We start from the raw sequence: 24,901 nt of genomic DNA on the forward strand, positions 1-24,901 counted from the left end.
TACAGCTCCCTATGCCAAAGTTTCAGTCAAATGAGAGGAGTGTTATTCAATTTAAAACTTGGAAGAGCCCAACTCTGATCCATTCAGAACACTGCTCAGAGCAAGGTCTTGAGGACCCCTGATGCATCAGGCATCATATACTTAGTAGTGGGAAATCATAGGGAGCTGGGCAGCTGGAGTGCTGGTAGGACACTTAGGGTGTTTTGACAATGGTTATTTAACTCAACTGGTGGGGAAATATTTAACTATTTTAATCGGTTCCACTGAACAGGAGCAACCGACTGACTATCACTGATACATAAATTATTTACTTCCGATCTTTTCCAAATACATTTTTCTAAGGAGAACGACAATGACATCAGAAAAGGATAAAAGGAAAAGCATAATCAGATTGACTGGAAGGGTGAACAAGAATCAAACACATGTTGCCTACTGCACAAATTAATAATCAGTGGTCACGGCACCAGCAAAATCACTTTATGTAGGTTGTCCCTGTGGCAGGATCCTGGTTAACCTTAGTTCCCTTTGTTTCTGCCTGAGGCTGACTCTCCAGGATTCCCAGAGATTTAGTGAGCCACCGATTTCCTTCCCACTACAATCCTTTTTTGTTTAAGATTTAATTTCTCTGGTTTATGACTGAGAATACTCATAAAGAACTGGTACCAGGACTGGATTACTGGCAGTAATACTTCCTAATATGTAGAATTTATTTGCTGGTATACCCCAACATATAGAATTAATTTGCTGAAGCATTCTATCACTCCTGGGTAGAAATATAATTTTTTTGCTATATTTAGTTAAATTATGGTTTGTTGTACATTTGGAATAAGAGAAGCATCTTCAAGGACTTGTTAGGAAAATATCACGATGTTGCAGGGTGTTGATTGATTCTTATGGCTACCATTAAGATTTTTCAAGAAAGAGACAAACTTTAGCTTCTCCAAACACAAGAAATAAAGAAAAGGCTGTTTTATAATAAAAAGAGTTTATCCCGGTTGTTGCCATCCAAATTGACAGAAATAGGGATAATTTGATTCTGTACACTAATGGAAAATATACTGTAATCCAAATTTAAGGTCTGATATTGAGGTAGAAAGATAGAATTCTCAGAGGATAAGATTAGGTGAAAGATATACCTGAACTCTTAAGCACCTTTCAAATAACTCTGGTTAACCCAGTGGTTCCAACTTTGGCTGCACATTGCCTTTTAAAAAATAATGATACTTTGATCCTAGCCATTGAAATTCTTATTCAATTTAATTTTTCTTAGAAAGTGGTTTGAGCATTGTTTTTTAAAAATTTCCCTAGGTAATTCTTGAAGAATAACTCTTTCTCATTGAAGAAGTCTCTGGAATGTAGCCTAGAGGACAGACTTATATTCTAGGTTTTGATTTATCTCAGTTTGAAGTCATTAATTTGTGAACCAGAGGTGGTTAGTGCACAAAGGCATGCTGTGAGGAAACAGAAATTCTCACATTCAAAAACTGTGCATAAATGTGATCTTTGGGTGTTGTTTCTAGCCAACTAAATAAACCTGAAACAAATACAGTGTAAACTTTTTGAGGTTTTTAAAATAATTATATTGAAATAAAATGTGACTTTAATATTGTTTTTCTTTTTTTTAATAAAGATTTTATTTATTTTTTTATGCGTGTGAGAGAGAGAGAGCACAAGCAAGGGGAGTGGCAGGCAGAGGTAGAAGTAGGCTCCCTGCTGAGCAAGGAGCCTGATGCAGGACTCAGTCCCAGGACCCTGGAATCATGACTGGCGCTGAAGGCAGATGCTTAACTGACTAAGCCACCCAGGCATTCCTGTTTTTATTTTTCTGATAATTAAATGAAATACTACAAGTAAATTACCTAACAGAGTACCTGACACAAAGTAGACACTCACTGAAAGCAAGTGATTATCATAATCAGTACTATTATTATCTTTACCACTCCTCCTTCTACTAACACTACTTCTACTACTACTACTACTACTGCGGAGCACTAGAGAACAGGTGTTTTTTAAATAAATCCAGTGAATCACTCAACCACAATTTTAAGGTGTTCTTTCTTATATACTGCAGCACAGACAACTTGTGGGTTTTTTTCTTCCTTTTTTTAAAGATTTTTTAAAAAAAATTTTAAGTAATCTCTACACCAAAAGTGGGGATTGAACTTACAACCCCAAGAGCAAGTCACATGCTCTACCGACTGAACCAGCCAGGTACCCCACAAATGATTTATGTTTTAATGGTTTCTTTGAGTACTTGAATGCATTTCACCCAAGGAAAAATTTGGTATCGATAGTGATTAGGATACTAGACCCAGTCTCTGAAAGCCAACCTCTCAATACCTCCTGATGTGATTTATTTACAATACGAATAGTACCATTTGAACAGCAAATGGGGGCACCTGGGTGGTTCAGTCAGTTAAGTGACCAACTCTTTATTTCACCTCATGTCATGATCTCAGGGTCCTTAGGTCAAGCCCCATGGTGGGCTCCGTACTCAGCAGGGATTCTGCTTGAGATTCTCTCTCTCCCTCTCTCCATTCCCCTCCACGCCCACTGCATTTGCACACTCTCTCTTTCTCTCTTTCAAATAAATAAATAAATCTTTGAACAGCAAATGGGCATGATTTATTGACAAGGTGTTTCTTTTAGTATATACTTCAGCTGTCCAGATCAACCAAGAGGCCTATTAGCGAGTGGATTCCTGCCAGCATTGTGGTGAGGGATCCAGCAGAGGACTGTTTGGTAAACAGACAACGTCAGGGAGGGTATTAGATCAAGAAGGTAGAAGAAATGGGCATGGAAGCCACTCCAATGCAAGTTTTTATGTGAGGAAGCAGAGGAGTCAGTCTGGGCAAGTGGCAGGGGCATGAAAGTCAGAATGAGTTGAAAAGTTGGAACAGCTTGTTTATGGTGCAGTACATCCTTGAATTAGTGATTTTGTAATATCTAACAAACTGCAACAATTCCAAATTATTGCAACAACTGCAACAAATCCAAAATGGATTCATCATTTCTTTTCATCACAACTGTGTCATCACACAGTTTGTACTTTGATACTTAAAAAAGAAGTTACCTAACTTTAAATGCCAATATTCTGCCCTCTTTTCTTGTTCTTGACAAAACTTAATACTGAGTCATATCTCCACCCCCTACCTTCAACATTACTCTAATCTTTATTGGGTGAGATTTACCATGTTGAAATTATTCGGCAAGAACTGGTTATTTTTCTCGAGGCAAATTCTTTGAAATCAATTAATATAACTCATGCTGACCTTAAAATATCCCCAAATTTCTTCCTTATATCTGTGGTTCTTTTTGTTGATTTAATTTATGACCTGTTGGGAAAAGTGGGTCTGTAGTATCCACAGTACGTCTGTCTGTGTTTAAGTTTGTATTTAACTGTCTATATTTGGTTGAAAGGTGAAATTGCTAAGGTTCTCTTTCCAGTTTGTAAGAATATATAGCAACTTCCTGTCATTTGATTTACTATCTAGATCCTTCCTTGGCTACCAACAGTTCATCCTTCTTATGTAATCTTTTTCTGTAGGCTTCACTGTCTTTCTAACAACTTCTTAAAACATGAATGCGCTAATTTTAAAATGGCATCTTTGCTTCATCTCTGTATGTATCTTTTTCTAGGGCTCCACCTATTCACTTTTGGCAATTGCTTTGATCATAATCAGTCTGAGTTATATCTGGGAAAAGCGGGAAAGAATTTCTGAGTCATAAAATTTCTCACACATATCAGCACTGGGCTAAGAGAAAAATAAATCATTTTCATTCATTTAGAAAGTAAACAAGTGATTCTGTCAAAGTTCTACGTGCAGAACTTAATATACTCGATGATTGTTGTAAAGAGGAGAGGGAATACATGTGATAAAATAAATGCAGGGTTTGAGCTGATAAAGATTTGAGTGCAAATCAAGTCTCAAACACTTTTAGAAACTATGTGATATTTTTAGGCAAGTATTTAACTTATGTAAGCCCTTGTATTTTTTTGTCAGTAATATGGCACTAAATTTTTTTATGAAATATCATTTTGTAGATTTAAAAATAGTGTATGAAAAGTGCTTGGCACAGGGATGTCCACTCTCACCACTGTTACTTAACATTGTACTGGAAGTTCTAGCCTCAGCAATCCAACAACAAAAAGAAATAAAAGGCATCCAAATCAGCAAGGAAGAAGTCAAATATTCACTATTTTCATATGACACGATACTCTATATAGAAAACCCAAAAGACTCCACCCCAAAATAGCTAAAACTGATATACAAATTGAATAAAGTTGCAGGATGCAAAATCAACATCCAGAAATCTGTTGCATTTCTGTACACCAGCAATGAAGCAGCAGACAGAGAAATCAAGGAATCAATCCAATTTACCATTGCACCAAAATCTGTAAGATACCTAGGAATAAACCTAACCAAAGAGGTAAAAGATCTGTACTCTGAAAACTATAGAACACTGGAGAAAAAATTGAAGATGACACAAAGAAATGGAAAAACATTCCATGCTCATGGACTGGAAAAACAAATATTGTTAAAATGTCTGTACTACCCAAAGCAATCTACACATTTAATGCAATCCCTATCAAATTACCACCAGCATTTTTCATAGAGCTAGAACAAACAATTCTAAAATTTGTATGGAACCAGAAAAGACCCTGAATAGCCAGAGCAATCTTGAAAAAAGAAAAGCAAAGCTGGAGGCATCATAACCCCAGACTTAAAGCTATATTACAAAACTTAAGTGATCAAGGCAGTATGGTACTGGCACAAAAATAGACCCCTAGATCAATGGAACAGAATAGAAAATCTAAAAATGAACCCACAACTAAATGGTCAACTCATCAACAAAACAGGAAAGAATATCTAATGGAAAAAAGACAGTATCTTCAACAAATCATGTTGGGAAAACTAGACAGCAACATGCAGAAGAATGAAATGACCACTTTCTTACACCATACACAAAAATAAATTCAAAATGGATGAAAGATCTACATATGAGATAAGAAACCATCAAAATCCTACAGAAGAACATAGGCAGCAACCTCTTTGACATTGGCTATAGCAACTTCTTACTAGATACATCTTCGCAGGCAAGGGAAACAAAAGCAAAAGTGAACTGTTGGGACTTCATCAAGGTAAAAAGCTTCTGCACAGTGAAGGAAACAATCAACAAAACTAAAAGACAACCTATGGAATGGGAGAAGATATTTGCAAATGACATATCTGATAAAGGGTTAGTATCCAAAATCTATAAAGGACTTATCAAAATCAACACCCAAAAACCAAATAATTCAATTAAAAATGGGCAGAAGACATGAACATTTTTCCAAAGACATCCAGATGGCCAGCAAACATGTGAAAATATGCTCAGTATCACTCATCATCAGGGAAATACAAGTCAAAACTATGATGATATATCACAGACCTGTCAGAATGACTAAAATTAACAGCACAGGAAACAACAGATGTTGGTGTGGAAAACAGTATGCAGGTTGCCCAGAAAGTTAAAAATAGAACTACCCTATGACCCAGCAATTGCACCACTAGGTATTTATCCAAGGGATACAAAGATACTCATTTGAAGGGGCACATGTACCCTGATGTTTATAGCAGTATTATCATCAATCATCAAATTATGGAAAGAGCCCAAGTATCCATTGACTGATGAATAAAGAAGATGTGGTGTATATATATATACATATATACACAATGGAATATTACTCAGCCATCAAAAAGAACGAACTCTTGACATGGATGGAGTTAGAGTGTATTATGCTAAGTGAAATAAGTCAGTCAGAGAAAGACAAATACCATATGATTTCACTCAAATGTAGGATTTAAGAAACAAAACAGATGAACATGGGGAGGGGGGCAAAAAGAGGCAAACCAGAAAGCAGACTCTTAATTATATAGAACAAACTGATGGTTACTGGAGGGAAAGTGGGTGGGGGGATGGGTTAAATGAGTGATGAGTATTAAGGAGGGCACTTGTGATGAGCACTGGATATTGTATGTAAGTGATGACTCACTAAATTCTACACATGAAACTAATAGTACATTGTATGTTAACTAACTGGAATTTAAATAAAAACTTGAAAAAGGAGAAAAAAGTGCTCTGTAAATAGTAGGCATTGTTATGGTTATTACTATTTACAAAGAGATGATTAGGTAAGAATTTAATGCTCCTTGAGTAATATTCCTGAAACAAACATTGCCAGGTCATGGGATGCAATCATACCCTTTGATTTTGTTATAATATCACAAATAGATATGGCACATATTTAGCAATAATTCACTAATGGTTTATTATCACCAAGATAAGATTAGCAGTTTTCTTAATCTTTGATTTTGTGAAAGACCTAAATGAGTAAGCAAGTGCAAGACTGATGTTTTAATTAAATAATTATATAATCAAGAGGGAATTTCGAAGACCATTAACTTAATGACCTGTATCCAAGTACATCATCTAAGTTGTTGATTCCAACCTTTGTTCATATTTGGGGAACTTCATAAATGTAAAAATATTTCATAAACATCAATAGTGTATTATTGTTGATAAGTACTGGTTGACAAAATACCTAATAGCAAAAAACTAATATGAATTTGATAATAATTTAAGTGATTTTATATTAATCAAAATAAATTCTCAATGATTTTTTAAAAACAGCACACTTGAATGAAACATATTCATTCATTAAAAATAATATTTAGTTTATATGTGGATTTTTATTCCACTGGTAATATCCTCATGGCTGCCCAGGGTCCAGATGCCCAGATTAACAACTAGGATATAAATCAGAATTTTAATACACCCCAGAGCCCTTTATTGACCTCCCTCAGTTATTTATAACACCTATCTGCATTTTCAGAGTTAATCATTATTCTCACTGGTAATTCTGTGAAGTTTTTCTAATTTTTAAGTTTTATATAAGGAAGCAGGATATAGTTTCTTAAAGTCTCTTTTGCTCAATACAGTGTTTGCAAGATTCATCCATATTGTTGCTTATATCAGTATTTTGTTCATTTTTATTGCTGTATAATATCCTCTTATCTGAATATACTATACTTTTAAAAAATAAATTTATTATTGATGGATACTGGTGGTGTTTCTAATTTGGGTCTATTATGAAAAAATACTACCATGAACATTCTTGCATTCTTGTATATGCTTTTTATTACATGTTTTTCAAGAGGACCTATTTCTCAGAATGGAATTTCTGTGTCATAGTTCATGTATATGTTCAGCTTTAGTAAATACTGAGAAATGACTTTTCAGAATGAAATGTAAAATTTTCACTTCATCCATCAGTCTGTAAGAATTCTTATTACTTCCAATCCTTGCAGACTCTTGATATTTTCTGATTTTTTTCTTTTCAGCAATTTGGATAGGTAGATAATGTCATCTTATTGTAGTTTTAATTTGTATTACCTTGAAGAATAATTAGGTTAAGAAATATTAAAATATATTCATTTGTGATTTAGTATTTATGTTATAACATTAACATCTGCATCACTTTTGAATCTCTTTATTTTTCCATTTTATTTTTGTCTTTTGTGAATTGATCTTATATTCTGATAGCCTGTTAATTTATGATTGAATACTAATTATTGTGTAAAAATATTGTAGGGATAATTCCTATCTCTGAGTGATGTTGTCTTCCTCCAGAGATTATTTACTTTTGCATATTTCAGACTTATCTCCTGAAGCTAGTATTAAAACTAAGCAAATTTAAAGCTGGCTTTCAGGTTTTTTGAGGGCTGGTCTATTTTAGGTTTGCTCTTATAACTCTAGCATAGCCTTCCAGGATCTGGTAATAAGTAATCAGGCTGGTCCTGAGCTCTATTTTGCCCTTCTCTGCACTGTAGGACTGCTGAAAGATCTATATGAACTGCTTATATACCACTCTCTTGATTCTCACTCAGCCCCTAGGCTATCAGCAAATGCCAGGAAACAAAAATGGCATCAAGTAACAGTTTTGTTTAAGCATTCTCCTTTCTCTCTGAGATTTGGTTCCTTCCAATCGTGGTCATCTTTGTAACTTTCTGATGCCTCCAAAGAGATTTAGTGCATTTTATCCACTTTTTCCAGTTGTTTCTATTACTAGAGTTGGTCTACAACAAGCTAGTACATCATAACCAAAACAAAAGTCCCAAATCTAATGTGTTTTTGAGAGATTAGTCATGGTTTGTTCTACTGGAATCAAAAGAAACAATAACTTTGCATTTACTCCATGTCACAACTTTCTTCTCTAACTAAATAGCATCAGTTATTTTCTCTTTTCTTCAGAAGGTAGTGTTTCTAGTTGGCATTTATCTTTGCTGAATGTCTTCCTGATTTATTCCCATTTTGAAATGTAGGGCCCCGAATTGATTGTGAACTTTTAGTGCACACTTGACTAATACAGAAAATAACAGAATTCCAACTCCTATTACTTATACTTGAGAGTCTATTTATTGCTATGTCCTTTTGAATCCTTTCCAATAACTTTAGCTATCTTTATCTTTCTATTCTGATCCCATAATATTTATTATAAATTTTCATGTCTAATTTTAATTATTTTAATTACTTACACTACAGTAATAATAAGTAAAAAGTAATTAATTACTTAAACTAAAGTGTAATTATCCAAGGTCAGAGACTCTGTTTTATTTATCCTTATTTCTGGCATACAGTTGAAGCTAAACATGTTTACTGAATGAATAAACAGAATTCCTTACAATTCTATGTTTAACTTATGATTCACTAAAAATACAGCCTTTTCCCTTCTATGGCTATACCCAGGTAGTTTATAGGCAGGATTAGCCTAGGTGTAGCTATTAAATATATATTTATTTCACTCATACATATATTTAAAAACTTGTTTTACAAAATCCTCACATTGTGCTATTGTCAAAAGTTGTTGATACATAGGCAACCAAATAAGCTATTCTTTAGAAATATGTTAATACATACAATAAATAATAACTCACCTACCAGAAGTAGAGTTATTGGAGTTTTATTGATAGGCATTTATTGATAATTTTTTAGTTTTTTCTGACATAAGGCATCTGCTCTTTTTCATTTTATTTTTTTATTCACTTCTATAATAGTTGTAGTATAGTAATTACTGTTTTCTGAATTCCACCAAGTTTGTGTACTGAAATATTCTCTGCAAATTAGATAAATTTTTCCATTAAAACAACCATAGCGGCAATGTAACAAATACTAGCTTAATGTTATAAAATATTTTTCTATAAATCTAAGATTAGTGGCCAAAAGGGAATAAAATCTTAAAATTTATTGTTTAAATAGTATGCAATTTTAAAAATACATGGTTTTGATTGTATAGGAGAAAGATTTCACATAATTTTTTTAAAAAATTTTCTTTCATTATTGCAACTGAATGAAATTTTATGTGGATTACTTTAATATTCATTACTGCTTTGGGCATAAATCTACTGAACTGCTTTTTCCTGCTAATCAGAGATGACTTCAATATCTTAGATTTAGAAAACTAAAAGGTTCAGGAAAAATTTAAATAATCTGAGAATTTTTTTAGTTTAAATTGAGATGCTCTTATCCTTTATTTTTGTCTTTTTAGGCAAATTGGGAAAATAACATTCATAGATTTTTAAAGCATTTTTCTAGTTTTATTGAGAACTAATTGCATATATCACTGTATGAAGTTTAAGATGTACAACATGATGGTTTGATTTCCATCAAATTGTGTAATGATTACCACAATAGGTCAGTTAACATCCATCACCTCATATAAATATAAGGAAAAGAAAAAAAAAACTTCTTGTGATGAGAATTCTTAGGATTTACTCTCTTAGCAACTTTCCTATATATCATACAACAGTGTTAGCAGCATGTAGTATATTATAACCCTAGTACTTATTTATTTTATGACTGGAAATTTGTACCTTTTGATCACCTTCTTCCAATTCCCCTCTTATAACCCTCACTTCTGATTACTACAAATTTGATATTTTTTTCCATGAGGTTTTTTTTTTTTTACATTCTGCAAATAAATGAGATCATACAATATTTGTCTTTCTCTGCCTGACTTATTTTACTTAAGATAATACCTTCAAGTTTCATCCATGTTGTCACAAATAGTAAGATGTCCTCATTTTTAATGGTTGAATAATTCTCCATTTTCTATATAGTGTCGTGTTTTATATATATATATATATATTGTGTGTGTGTGTGTGTGTGTGTGTGTATCACAATTTCTTTATCCATTCCTCCATTGGTGGGCACTTAGGTTGTTTTCATGTCTTGGCTATTGTAAATCATGTTGCTATGAATAGGGGTACGGATATCTTTTTGAGTTAGTGTTTTCATTTTCTTTAGATATATTTCCAGAAGTAGAATTTCTGGATCATATGGTAGTTCTATTTTTACTCTTTCGAGGAACCTCTATACTGTTTTCCATAGTGGGTGTACCAATTTACAATCCCACCAACAGTGCACAAGGGATCCTTTCCCCCCACACCCCACTAGCATTTGTTCTCTCTTGTCTTTTTGATGGTGGCCACTCTTAATAGGTGTGAGGTGATATCCCATCGCAGTTTTAATTTTAACATCCTTAATGACTAGTAATATTGAGCATCTTTCATTTACCTGTTAGCAATCTACATATTTTCCTTTTGCGCATTTTTAAAATTGAATTATTTGGTTTTTTGCTATTGAGTTGTATGAGTTCTTTATATATTCTGGATATTAACCTCTTCTAGATATATGGTTTGCAAATATTATTTCCCATTTTGAAGGTTGTCTTTTCACTTTGTTGATGGTTACTGTGCAGAAGCCTTTCAGCCTGATGTAATCTCACTTACTTATTTTTTATTCAGTTGCTTGTGTTTTAGGTATACTTTCTAAAAAATTCTTACGAAGACCCATGTCAAGGAGGCTTTTTCTTATAGGTTTTCTAGGAGTTTCATGGCTTCAGATCTTACATTTAAATCTGTAATCCATTTTGAGTTAATTTTTGTGAGTGGTGTAAGATAGGGCTCAAGTTTCATTCTTTTACATATGAATATCCAATTTCCCCAGCACCATTTACTGAAGAGACTGTCTTTTCTCCACTGAGTATTTTTTACTATGTTGTCAAATATCACTTGACCATATATGCTTGGGTTTATTTCTGAGTTCTCAATTCTGTTCCAGTAGTCTGTCTGTTTTTATACCAGTACCATATACTTTTAATTACTACAGCTTTATAGGATAGCTTGAAAACAGAAAGTCTGATGCCTCCTGCTTTGTTCTTCTTTCTTAGGATTTCTTTGGTTATTTGGGTCTCTGTAATTTCATGTAAATTTTTGGAGTGTTTTTTCTATTTTCTTAATACCATTTGAATCCTGATAGGGATTGCATTGAATCTATAGATGGATTTTGTATTATTGATATTTTAACAATATTAATTCTTCCAATCTATGAATACAGGATACCTTTCATTTATTTGTATCTTCTTCAATTTCTTTCAATAATGTCTTGTAGTTTTCAGAGTAAAGATCTTTCACCTCATTGGTAAAATTAATTAAGTGTTTCATTGTTTTTGATGCTATTGTAATGGGATCAGTTTCTTTATTTAATTTTCAGAAAATTTGTTGTTAGTGTATAGGAACACTACTAAATTTTTGTCTGTTAATTTTGTATCCTGCAACTTTCTGAATTTGTTGATTAGTTCTAACAATTTTTTGGTTGAGTTTTTAGAGTTTCCTATATGTAAAATCATGTCAATATGTTAACTAACTGGAATTAAATTAAAAACTTTAAAAAAAGAAACTAAAAAATAATAAAATAAAATCATGTCATCTTCAAATAGTGATGATTTTACTTCTTCCTGTCCAATTCTAGTGCTTTTTATTTTTCTTGCCTGACTGTTCTAGCTAGAACTTCCAGTTCTGTGTTCAATCAAAATGGTGGGAGTGGGCACTCTTGTCTTGTTTCTGATCTTAGAGGAAAAGCTTTTAACCTTTTGAGTATGATGTTGACTGTGGGCTTGTTATATATGACCTTTATTATGTTGAGATATGTTCCTTCTAAGCCTAATTTGTTAAGTGTTTTTTATCATGCATATAGGTTGAATTTTGTCAAGTGCTTTTTCTGCATCTATTGAGATGGTTCTTTTCTTTCATTCTATTAATATGAGGTATTACAATGATTTGTGTATGTTGAAACATCTTTGCATCCCAGGGGTAAATTCTACTTTATCATGGTGAATGGTACTTTTAATGTGCTACTGAATTCAGTTTACTAGTATTTTATCAAGAATATTTGCATCTGCATTCATCAGGGATATTGCCTGTGGTTCTCTTTTCTAGTAGGGTCCTTATCTGCCTTTGGTATCAGGATATCAGGATAATGAGTTTGGAAGTGTTCTTTTCTCTTTGATTTTTTGGAAGAGTTTGAGAAGGATTGGTGTTACTTCTTTAAGTGTTTGGTAAAAATCACCAGTGTAGCCATCTGGTCCTGGGCTTTTCTTCATTGGGAGATTTTTGACAACTGTTCAGTCTCCTTATTAGTGTATCTATCTATCTATCTATAGAGAGAGAGAAAGAGAGAAAGAACAAATGTTTTATTAGTTATGAAAAAGGTGAGAACACTACAGGTACAGGCATTTAAAGACATAAGAGGTTATTTTGAGCCACTACAGCCAATAAATTTGAATATTTAGATAAAATGGACAACTGCCTGGAAAAGCAAAACCTTAGAAAATCTTCACATAAAGGGGAGCCTGGCTGGCTTAGTCAGTAGAGCATAGATCTTGGGGTCATGGGTTCAAGCCCCATATTGGGCATAGAGCTTACTTAGAAAAAATAAAGAAAAAAAGTTTTCACGGGCGCCTGGGTGGCTCAGTTGGTTAAGCGACTGCCTTCGGCTCAGGTCATGATCCTGGGGTCCCGGGATCGAGTCCCACATTGGGCTCCCTGCTCGGCGGGGAGTCTGCTTCTCCCTCTGACCCTCTTCCCTCTCGTGCTCTCTGTCTCTCACTCTCTCTCTCTCTCAAATAAATAAATAAAATCTTAAAAAAAAAAAAAGTTTTCACAAAAAGAAATAGAAAATGAAAATAATTTCATGTCTGTTAAAAAAAACTGAATACATAATTTAAAATCTTCCTATAAAGACCCATTTAGTTTGGTAATCTGTGAATTCTACCAAATACTTAAAGAAGACATATGTCAATCCTACACAAACCCTTCTAAATAGGAAGAAAAACAGTCCTAAACTTTTTAAATTAGCCTTTATACTAAAACATCTCAAAAACATAAGAAAAAAATCACTGGCTAATTTCATAAATAAACATATATGCAAAATGGTACTAATATATTAGTATACTGAATCCAGAAATATATAAAAGGAACTATTTATCACAGCCAAGTTTGGTTTATTCCAGAAATGTAAGGTTAGTGTAACATTCAAAAATGTATCAATATATTTCACTATATTTTCAGAATAAATAAAAAAATCATATAATCATTTTTTCAGAAACCCTTAGTTTTTCAATTTTTTGTTCAATTAAGTCAGACACAGTACCATTTCTATAGCTATTACTGAAGTTTCAGAGCTTCATGTAAGCACTATAATAAAAATATGTCAACTCTTGAAGGCATTCTTCTTCAGGAAAACTTGCTAACAGCAGGGCCCTTTGAATCACATCCTGTAGATCAATCTGACATTACTATTTCAGCTGTCCCTCCTGAGATCTCTCTGAAGCTACAAAGAAAAGGAAACAATAATTCTTTTATGGCTATTGTAATTACTGAAATGGAATCACATGGTGTTTCTGCATACACTTTTGCAAAAGTGTGCTTCTTTGCTTGTTAAAACGTTGTTAGAAAAGGAGTGAAAATTTTGTGTCAGAGTCAAGTGGAATTCAAAGATGACATCTTCCTGCTTTTATTCTTGTCTGTAGCAGTCACTTGAGGTGGAGAGAGGCAACCTTATCCCAAATAAAATCTTTTTATTGAATAACCACTCACTCTCAGATTACTTTTATTTGTTATTTAAATACAACTTAAAAGTTATGATAATACTATAAGCACACCAAAAACTGCTTTCTAGTTTCTAAATTTAGCTGCATATTCTCTTCTCTGATTAAATTGCTTGATATTCTAAATTATTAAATACAACTTCATGATGTGGGTAATGTAAAGTTGGTGTGTTTAAAAAAAGCATTAATATTAATGCTAACATCTATTACACTAATGATGTTCCTATACTTTTGTACCCATAAAAATGAAGAAAAATCCTTATAATTCTGTGGTGTACCTTCTGTTAGTAATCAATGACTTACAATGAGGACATTATCCATTTTCTACCTTTTTATTGAGATAAATAAAACAGCCAAAATCTTGGCCATTTATATAATATAATAATGTCACTTGTTTAACTTTCCTGAGGCCTGAATTTCTCATTTGTGAAATTGTTGCAAGAATACTTACCTTGTAGAAATTATGTGAGAATTGAAAGAGAGAACATGAAGTTTGTCTGGGTGGTGCCTAGTATTTAACATGCTCAATCAAATTTTAGTTTCCTTGACTTCTTTCTTGTACCAGGCAATTTCATTTCTGTGTCCCACTCAAAGACCCAGAAGAAAGAGCTCCTTAATCATTCTTTCCTAATTGGACCAGGGATATATCCTTAATTAACATAAACAAATTTAGGTTGGGACAAGCCAATTATCTTCTCTCAATAAATACACTCTGTCATAAATACTGGGGCCAACTGGTAGTTTCCTGAATTACAAGATTATGTCAACTTGATTTGGGGGTCTCCCACATTAAGTGTTGAATAAATGAGGCAGTGGAGAAAGCAAACAGATAATTTAAGGGGGAGTATGTAGGAGTATGAGAGGGACTGCATAGTTTCCGATGTACAAAGCTAGCACCCTTGTTTCCTAATATTTCTGATCTCATATTTAAGTTTCATTATGCCATGTTGTAAGAGTCTACTCTTTATTTTACATCCCTTTTGAAGCATACATTTTTTTTTACTTGTGTGTTTAAATGTGTTCTAATATTACCAATCAAATGAGTTTGAGTTATTAACTACTCCAGTGCTTCTAAAATTTTATTTAGAGCAGCTTTTGTTATTTTTTAAGATATTGTTACATGATGATTTTTATTAGTATTTATTTCTAAGTCGACTATGAAATTGATTTGCTGATATTACATAGTATGTTTTGAAACTGACATATTTACCTCAAAAATATTAGTGGATTCATCATATATTCCAATATTGAAGAAGAAAGAGACTATTTTTCCTCCTTAGCCTCCCCCCATAAGGCTAAGGAGGAAAAATGATCAAAAAGTTTGTCCAATAATTGAATGGGTTGTGCATGAAACACCATGATCCCAAATTTTAGTACATATTAATATTTATGAATATATTATTTAGGATGTTTTTGACACAAATATAAAAACAGACCTAATTAAAAGGATAAAGTTATTTATTATGTAAGAAGAAACAAACTATCCAATGATGTCATCCAAGAACTCTTTCTGACTTTTCACTCAGCTGTCCTCAATGTGTTGGCTATAGTCCTTAGTCTTGTCTTTTCACGCAACCAAAATGCCGCTGCAGGCTCTGTGACCCAACACAACTTTGTCCAAAACATAAAAGGCAGTTGTCCACCCCCAGATTGTTTTTAAATCCTGGAATTTAGATTTCTCCAGAAGTCCCCTAGTACACTTCCTGTTAAATCCCATTGGATTTAAATTTCTGGTGTGCTCTATTGTCCAAAAAGAATTTTGAATAATTCCTCTTTATTCTCAAATGTGCTCCTGTTTAAATGATAAATTATAATTAAGTTTGGTCACATGCCTATGCCTTAGGAGCATGAGATCCTGAATGAAAAAGCAAATAATCTAGTGTTTTTAGCCTCTCACAGAAAGTGATTTTGGCAAGGAAGAATGTAATGGCTTTGGGGTAGGTAACCAATAATGTCTGTCACATGTTAAGTACTGAACCATTTCCAATTTCTGATTATGAAGTTAGACATTGTACAAATTAGATTAATTTATGCTAAAATTCTCTGTGATAATCCAGGTGTCTGTGAATGTGAATTTAGGAAAAAGTACAAATGAGTCAATTTTATTGTTAGGGGAATTTCAATTTGGTCTTCATATCAAAATATTGATAAAGATTAGCAACTTTTCCACTTTTTGCTTATTTTTTATTACTTTTGATGGTATTCTAAATATTTTCTTTGCTTTTCCCTTAGAATTAGACCCAGTGACCAAGCAACTTATGCTCCATACAGCTAAACCAACTTTTGGCCATCTGACAGATGTAAGTAAAATGTCCAAGTTATGATAAATATCACTATTCGTGGTAATTAAATGTGAACATCCATTATATTTTAATATTTAAGTAGCCTTGCTACTAAAATGACTGGAATATTATCCACTCCCTAGAAAATAATGGAGTAGGATAGTTTCACCATTTTAATGTGGGGTTATTGTAATATTTTTGGCAATGTGGAGATTTATAATAGACTACACAAATTTTCATAGCTTGTGTCAACAAAGGTATACCATTAATCATCCTTACATAAAGGAGATTCCCTTAAGGGGTGCCTAGGTGACAGAATCGGTTGAGCCTCTGACTTTTGATTTTGGTTCGGGTCATGATCTCAGGGTCCTGAGTGGGGCTATGTTCTCACTTCAGAGTCTGCTTAAGACTCTCTCTCCGGACTATGGACCCTGAGAAACAAACTGAGGGCTTTTGGGGTGGGGTGAGGGGATGGGTTAGCCTGGTGATGGTTATTAAGGAGGGCACCTATTGCATGGAGCACTGGGTGTTATACGCAAACAATGAATCATGGAACACTACATCAAAAACTAATGATGTAATGTATGGTGATTAACATAACATCATAAAATAAAATAAAAAAAAAAAGACTCTCTCTCCCTCTCCCTCTTCGTTCCCCACCCCCCCGGCTCTTTCTCTCTCTCTCTCTCTCTCTCTAAAATAAATAAATAAAATCTTTTAAAAAAAGAGTTTCACCTATGTTTTCTTCTAGGAGGTTTACAATTTCAGATCTTCCATTTAAGTCTGTAATTAATTTTGAGTTGATTTTTGTGTATAATGTAAGATAAGGGTCCAGTTTCATTCTTTTACATGCCTACAATATGTGACAACATGGATGAACTTGGAGGATCTTATGCTAAATGAAATAAATCAGTCACAGGACAAATATTCCATGATTCCACTTATATGAGATATCTAAATTAGAACAAAGAATAGAATGAGATAGAAATGGATAGTTGCTAATCAATGTATAAATTAAATCAGTAATTGTTAAAAACAATAATATAATCAATAAAATTTCATCTATGCGAGATGAATGTGTTCTAGAGTACTGTACAACAGTTTGCCTACAGATAACAATACTATATTGTTAATTAAAAATCTGTTAAGAGGATAAACCCCATGCTAAGTGTTTTTAGCACAATAAAATAATTTTTATAATTTCACATTTTTAAAAGCAATACATTTAAATTGATATTGCAAAAGCTGTGCATAATTTTTTTAGTTTTAGCATGTCCTTTTTATGTGACTAAAGTATTACTTGTAGTTGTAATAAATACACATTATGCAATCTCTATGAAACTTATATTTACAATATGCTATGGAATGCATAGAGGACCATTATAAATTAGATCACATTAGAATAGTTAGTTTATGTTAGAATACTTGATAACTTATACAAGAAATGTGAAGAAACCCTTGAACACTTTATGACAATAATGAAGGATATGGAGAAAGTTTATATCAATAACATTCCAGAGAGGTCTGGAGAAAGCCAGATGTCCTGATGGTATTATTCTACATGAAGGGAAGGCAGAACCCAAGTCCACATGTCTGGAGAAGGTGTTTGTAAAAGGTGGCAGACTATGATGTGTCATATGAGAAAAAGGTAGAGAAGTCAAAGGGAAAGGAAACAAATTGGCTGTTTATCCAAACACGGTCTTTGAGGACCAGAAATCCCTAAGAGGAATTTTTAAAGACTAACTTGTTTATAGTGTGGTACTCAGTGCTAACCTTGCCCTCTGTCTCCCCACAAAATCATTAGTGAAATCTACATGACTCATTCTGATGCTTTCAATGTTTTCTTATGGCTGAATTTGGACATATGTTGAGTCTTCCTTTAAGACTAATGTGTGGTGAAGTCCCCCAGTGAGGACAACATCTGGGTTGTATTTTGAGAACTTAACTGGGATTTGTGATTAAGGTGCAGGTCTCAGCTGTATTTTGGATTAAATCATCATGATGAAAGTGAGACAAGAGTGTTTCCTCACTGTGGTTGCCAAATGACACAAACCATGATGATAGTTGGCATATGACTTCATAGAAAAGGAACATTATGAGATGAATATTTGCAAAATTTAATACTGAAGATTAAAATAAAGTGCTAAATTCATGTACCATTTCATGTATTGAGTGAGAGAATCAAGAAATGATATTCTAAAGTCTTAGGCTAGTAATGGATATGTAATTGAGCTACGAAAGTTAACCAAGTTCTTAAGATAGCAAAACCTTTCCAGGACTGTAATAAGATGTCCATGGCTGATGTTGCCTGGAGAGGTAGAATTTCTTGGAGAAAATACTCTATTGGGTGATTCGGTCATCAACTGAGTATTAGAATGATTTGTTGAGGTTAAAAGCACCAAAAGAATGGAGAAATGTATGGGGAATGTAATGCCAGTGACATAAGAAAAATATTTTGATTTGTGGTTAGAATATGCCACTGAAATGCTCAGGAGTAGGAAGTATAAAGTAGAGAAATGAAAAAGATTACAAAATCATTTTCAAGACCAGTCCTAGGAATTCCATAAGGTGGACATGTCTCTGTTTTGGGGGCAATATGTTATAAAGTGGAAAGTAGCCAGGATTAAGATGACAAAGATTCTGATCATAAGTCAAAAAGATAGGTAATAAGAGACTTCTACATATATTTTAGAACTCCAGAGACTTTGTGATAAGATGATGTGGAGAAAATGTTAGAATTACGCAGAGAATCACTTCAAGAGTTATTTATAAATAAGCCCTTCTGGAAAGACCTTGAATTCATTAAAACTCTAAATTTTCCTCCCTCGTATTGATCTCTTAGTAAAGCTTATTCAGGAGGAAGAAGATTAGAGGTAATAATGCCCACCCTTAGTAGATAAAATGGAATCGCTGACTTGAAACTTCAGTTGTCAGTTCAAAGTGGGCCATTTGCAGATTACTAACATGTGGCTCAGCTGCCTGAGGTCATATGTGCTAGAGAACAGGAAAAAATTGGCCTCCAGAACTTGCCCTGGGCACTGAAATTGCCCACTAATTTAATTCAGGTCGGATGGTTGTCCTACATAGAGCTGATATGACCAACAGAGACATGAAGAAGCAGATTTGGAAATAAAAACAAGGGACTTTCCAAGACTCTAGAAAGTAGAAACAACAGTTAGCCACTCACTTTAGCTTGTTTTAAGGGTACAAATTATATGCTTGTCATAGAGAAGTTAAGTTTGAGAGTAAGGCAGAGATACCAGTATTAGAAGCTAAAGTGGAGAAAAGCCCACATAAAGATGTTTCTGGCAGGTGGGCTCTGACTCTTAGGATGAAATGTGGTTAGTAGGTGAGGACTGAATTTCTGAGTTCCCCTCTGTACTTCCCCTTTTGTAGCACTAATTGCATAATCCCTGAACTTAAGACATACCAACTGACTTCTGCTGACACAAGTATAACTTTGCCCGACTCTACTGAGAGGGACAAGTCCAGAATTAAGAGAAGAGACTCTCTTGAAACATAAGTCATCAGACCAGATCAGAAACACTACTCAGAAGAGAACATTGAAAAGGCTCCTTTATTCCTTAGGAGAGGAGTTTAAGCCAGTACTCAGTGGAGCCCTGGGGATCACAAGTAAATTCTGGTGTTCTTGAGATTTTTTTTGAGGGGGATACAGAAGTTTTTTTGTGGGAAACATATAAATGAGAAAGAGGATTTTATTCATGGGGTTAGTGGATATAGGAAGTGCTGGAAAGGGCTGGCTAACTGGCAGGAACTGCCACCTGCATGAACAAAGATATAATCTATGTATTCTGGGGATCTGAACATAATGGGGAATCTGATATATCAGAGAAACAGGCATTTAAAAGACAGCAGAAAAAGCAAATGGAGTAAGGAGAAAATCCTAGGTTGGAATTGTGGCCAGAGAGAGACTTAGAAGAAAATAAATGTTTCTAATTAAACTTTAAGTTGTTTGCTGTGGCAGGTTTAAGAGTAAAAGTGCTGTTTTCCCTTAGAATCTCCAATTGCTCACTAATGATTTTTATGTGATTTTTTTTTTTTAATGTTCAGTAGAAAAAAGTACCAAATCCAACTTCAGATTTAGAAACAGGGACAAGAAGAGATGCTGCATACAAAGCCAGCCACATGTGTTAAACTATGTAGCACAAGAAAAATAAAACTTTATTCTCCAATATGTCAATAATCATGCAAGTGCTCTCTTAATTCTGTATTTGTCACTATGTCATTTTCTGACAATTCTAAATCTACTTCAAATTCGACCTCCTTCAAGACCTTAGTGAAATCTACATGACTCGCTCTGATGCTTTCAATGTTTTCTTATGGTTGAATTTGGACACATGCTGAGTCTTCCTTTAAGACTAATGTGTGGTGAGGATAGAAGTCCCCCAAAGGGCATGATATCTGGATTTGATTTTGAGAACTCAACAGGGATTTGTGATTAAGGTGTAGCTCTCAGCTGCATTTTGGATTAAATCATTATGATGAAAGTGAGAAAAGATTGTTTGCCCAAGCTAGTATTATTTTAACTAATTCCAGCAAAATCAAAATTAAAAGAACAGAATATATATCTGAATAAAATACCTGTATCTTTTATGCACCTTATTTGTGCTGATCAGCATTTTTTTTTCACAAACCTACAAGTTTATAAAAATGAGGAGTTTCAGACACAGCTCATTTGTGCCTGTATAATTATTGGATGTTCAAACAAAGCCAAATTCTTATGGCCATAAAGAGCCAGCATTGAAATTTAGCTTTGATCTCACTCCCTACTCATCTGCTCAAACTGTTTAATTCTCCTATGTTTACTTTTAAAAACACCGTTGTTTTGGGGTGCCTGGGTGGCTCAGTTGGTTAAGTGTAACTGATTTCGTCTCAGGTCATGATCTCAAGCTCCTGGGATTGAGCTCTGATTTGGGCTCCCTGCTCCGTGGGGAGTCTGCTTGTCTCCCTCTCCCTCTGCCCCTCTCCCTGTGCAACTCTCTCTTTCTCACTCACTATAAAATAAATAAATCTTTAAAAGAAACAAAAAAAAACTATTGTTTTACCTTTCACAATTAATCTACAACAAATCTGGAAATGACTTCTGTATATGGTATGAATTTAAGGTCAAGTGTTTTATTTTGTTTTTGTTTTTAACATATGTCTAATTTTCCCTGCCTTATGTATTGAAAAGGCCATCCTTTACTCATTGAACCACATTGCCATCATTGTTATAAATCAGGTGATTGTATATATATGAGCCTCTTTATATAGTCTCTGTTACGTAATAGAGGTATATTCCCCCCCACACCAATACCAAAATAGCTTAATTTTTGAGGATTGATATAAATTCTGACTTTTTTCATAGAATAAATCCCCCTGTCTTGTTCTTCTTCATGATTGCCTTGCCAATTCTCTCCCTCTTTGAATTTCCATTTAAATTTTTCCATAAAATCAACTTATCAATATACACAAAATAACCTGCTGGGATTTTAAGGTTTTCTATTTGTCTTTGCTTTTCAGTAGTTTTATTTTGATGTGCCAGCTTTTGGTTTTGGTTTTATTTATATTTATTATGTTTAGATTTTAGAGCTTTTTGAATCTACTGGTATATACCTTCTATTAGTTTTGGAAAATTCTCAGCCAGGAATTTTTTCAAATAAAGATCCTGCCCCATTCTTTTACCTCTCCATCTCATACTCCATTTAAATATATGTAAGAAATTTGTACTTTGAGTGTCTTGTCTCTTCTATATTTTCTATATTTCTATTTCTTTTTATCTCTGCTTCAGTGTATTTGCATACTTTCAATTATTCTTCCTTCCCAGTTCACTAATCCTATCTTCTAATTTGCTGTTAAATCTAACTGAGTTCTTAATTTCCAAATCTCGGTACTAATCCAAAGGAAACAAAAAACATTAATTCAAAAAGATATATGCACACCCAAATGTTCACTGCAACATTATTTACAATAGCCAAGATGTGGAAGCAACTTTAGTGTCCGTTGATAGATGAATGGGCAAAGAAATTGTGGTATATGTACACAGTAGAATATTATTTAGATCTTAAAAGAAGAATGATATCTTGCCATTTGTGACAAAATAGATGGACCTTGAGGGCGTTATGCTAAGTGAAATAAGTCAGTCAGAGAAAGACAGATATTGTATAATCTCTCTTATATGTGGAATCTAAAAAATAATAATAGTAAATAAAGAAAGAAAGCTCATATAAACTGAAAACAGATTAGTGGTTTCCAGAGATGGGGAGTGGGGTGGGAGAATGAGTAAACTGTGTATTTTTAGTTTAAATAAATTGAACAAAAAATATATAGGTTTCAATTATCAGATGATGTCTACATTTTTCATCCTTTTAACCCACTTTTCCGACTTTTTCTTTTTTTTTCCCCACTTTTTCTTGAACATATTAGTCAGTTATTTTTTTTATTATTTATTTATTTATTTATTTTACTGTGGTAAGAACACTTAACATGAGATCTACTCTCTCAAGAAATTTTTAGGTGCCTACATAACGTTAACTCTAGACGAAATGTTGTATACTTGATCCCTAGAGCTTACTCATCTTGGGTAACTGAAACTTGATATCTATTGAACAGCAGCTCCTTATTTCCTCTGCCCCCAGCCCCTGCAAACCACCGTTCTACTCTCTGTTTCTATGAGTTCCACTGTTTAGGCACCTCATATAAGTGGAATCATGCAGCATTTGTCCTTCTATGACTGGCTTATTTCACTTCACATAATATCCTACAATTCATCTATGCTGTTGCATATGGCAGAATTTCCTTTTTTTAAGGGTGGAATAATATTCCATTGTATGCATATACCATATTTCTTTATCTAAATCATGATGGGCATTTAGGTGGTATCCATATCTGACTATTGTGAATAATGTGTCAATGAGCATGAAACTGAATATATCACTTTGAGATCTTGATTTCAATTCTTTTGAATATATACCCATTAGTGGCATTGATGGATCATATGGTCATTCTACTTTAATTTTTGAGGAATCTCCATACTATTTTCCATAGTGGTTGCACCATTTTAGATTCCCATCAACAGTATACAAGGGTGCCAATTTCTCCATATTCTTACCAAAAGTTGTCTTTTATTTTTTAATAATAGCCATCATAACAAGTATGCGGTGATATCTTATTGTAGTTTTGATTTGCATTTCCCTGATGATTAGTGATGTTGAGAAGCTTTTCATACATGTGTTGGCCATTTGTATGTCTTCTTTGGAGAAATGTCTATTGTTTCCCATTTTTATATCAGTTTATTTGTATTTTTGTTATTGAATTAAAGGAGCTCCTACTATATTTTGGATATTAACCACTATCAAATATATGGTTTGCCAATACTTTCTCTCATTTCATAGGTCACCTCTTCATTTTGTTGTTTTTTTTGTTTTTGTTTTTGTTTTTTTTTGCTATGCAGGAGATTTTGGTGTGTTGTGGTCCCACTTCTCTGTGTTTTGCCTTTATTGCTTGTGCTTTGGGCGTCATTTTTAAGGTATCATTGCATAGACTAAAGTCATGAAGCTTTTCTCCTATATTTTCTTCCAGGAGTTTTATAGTTTCAATCCTTAACTTTTAACTCTTTAATTCATTTTGAGTTGATTTTTACGTATGGTATCAGATAAGTATCCAATTTCATCCTATTGCATGTGTATATCCAGTTTTCCCAACACCATTTGTTGAAGAGATGATCCTTTCTCCCCATTGTACATTCTTGGCATTCTTGTTGGAAATCAGTTGATGGTATATGTGTGGGGTTTTTGGGGGGCTCTTTATTCTGTTCAATTGGCTTATATGTCTGTTTTTATATGAGTGAGATACTGTTTTAAATGCTGTAGCTTTGTAATTTGAAATCAAGAAGTATGATGCCTCCAACTTTGTTTTTCTCTCTCAAGATTGCTTTGGCTATTTGGGGTCTTTGTGGTTCCATAGGAGTTTTAAGATTGTCTTTTCTATTATGTTTCTCTAAAAAAATACCATTGGGGTTTTTACAGGGATTGTACTGAGTCTGTAGAACACTTTGAGTGGTATGGATATTTTAATAATATTAATTCTTCCAGTTCATGAATATAGATTCTCTCCATTTATTACTGACTTCTTTAATTTCTTTTATCACCATTTTATAGTTTTCGGTGTACAAGTTTTTTATCTCCTTGGTCTGACACTATTGTAAACAGGATTATCTTCTTAATTTCCTTTTTGGGTGGCTCATTGTTAGCATATAGAAATGCAGCTGATGCTGATTTTGTGTCCTGCAACTTTATTTGTTTTTTGAGAGAGAGATGGAGAGAACAAGTAGGGGGAGGGGCAGAGGGAGAGAGAGAAAATCTTAAGCAGACTCTGTGCTGAGCACAAAGTCCAACACGGGGCTCGATCTCAGGACCCCAAGATCATGACCCAAGCAGAAATCAAGAGTCCAATGCTTAACTGACTGAGCCACCCAGGCATTCCTGTGTCCTGCAACTTTAAAGCCAGACAAAGATACTACAAGATGAGAAAACCACAGCCTAATATCCTTTGAGAACATAGAATCACAAGTCTTCAACAAAATACTAGCAAACCAATTCAATAGCACATTAAAAGAATCACACATCAT

General features: G+C 33.7%; 1 protein-coding gene across 4 annotated transcripts in view; it reads left to right on the top strand.

The window, feature by feature from the left end:
* Nucleotides 1-24,901, top strand: part of CNBD1 (cyclic nucleotide binding domain containing 1) — a 451,411-nt gene that overhangs the window by 374,289 nt on the left and 52,221 nt on the right. For all 4 annotated transcript variants that reach the window (XM_073892725.1, XM_073892727.1, XM_073892726.1 and 1 more), the window contains one exon: nt 16,223-16,290. In XM_073892725.1, the coding sequence (XP_073748826.1) occupies nt 16,223-16,290 (68 nt within the window). The remainder of the gene's footprint in view (nt 1-16,222; nt 16,291-24,901) is intronic.

This window comes from Callorhinus ursinus, unplaced genomic scaffold, assembly GCF_003265705.2.
Source record: "Callorhinus ursinus isolate GAN/ISIS: 27379988/994484 unplaced genomic scaffold, GSC_fseal_2.0 scaffold5, whole genome shotgun sequence".
Lineage (NCBI taxonomy): Eukaryota > Metazoa > Chordata > Mammalia > Carnivora > Otariidae > Callorhinus > Callorhinus ursinus.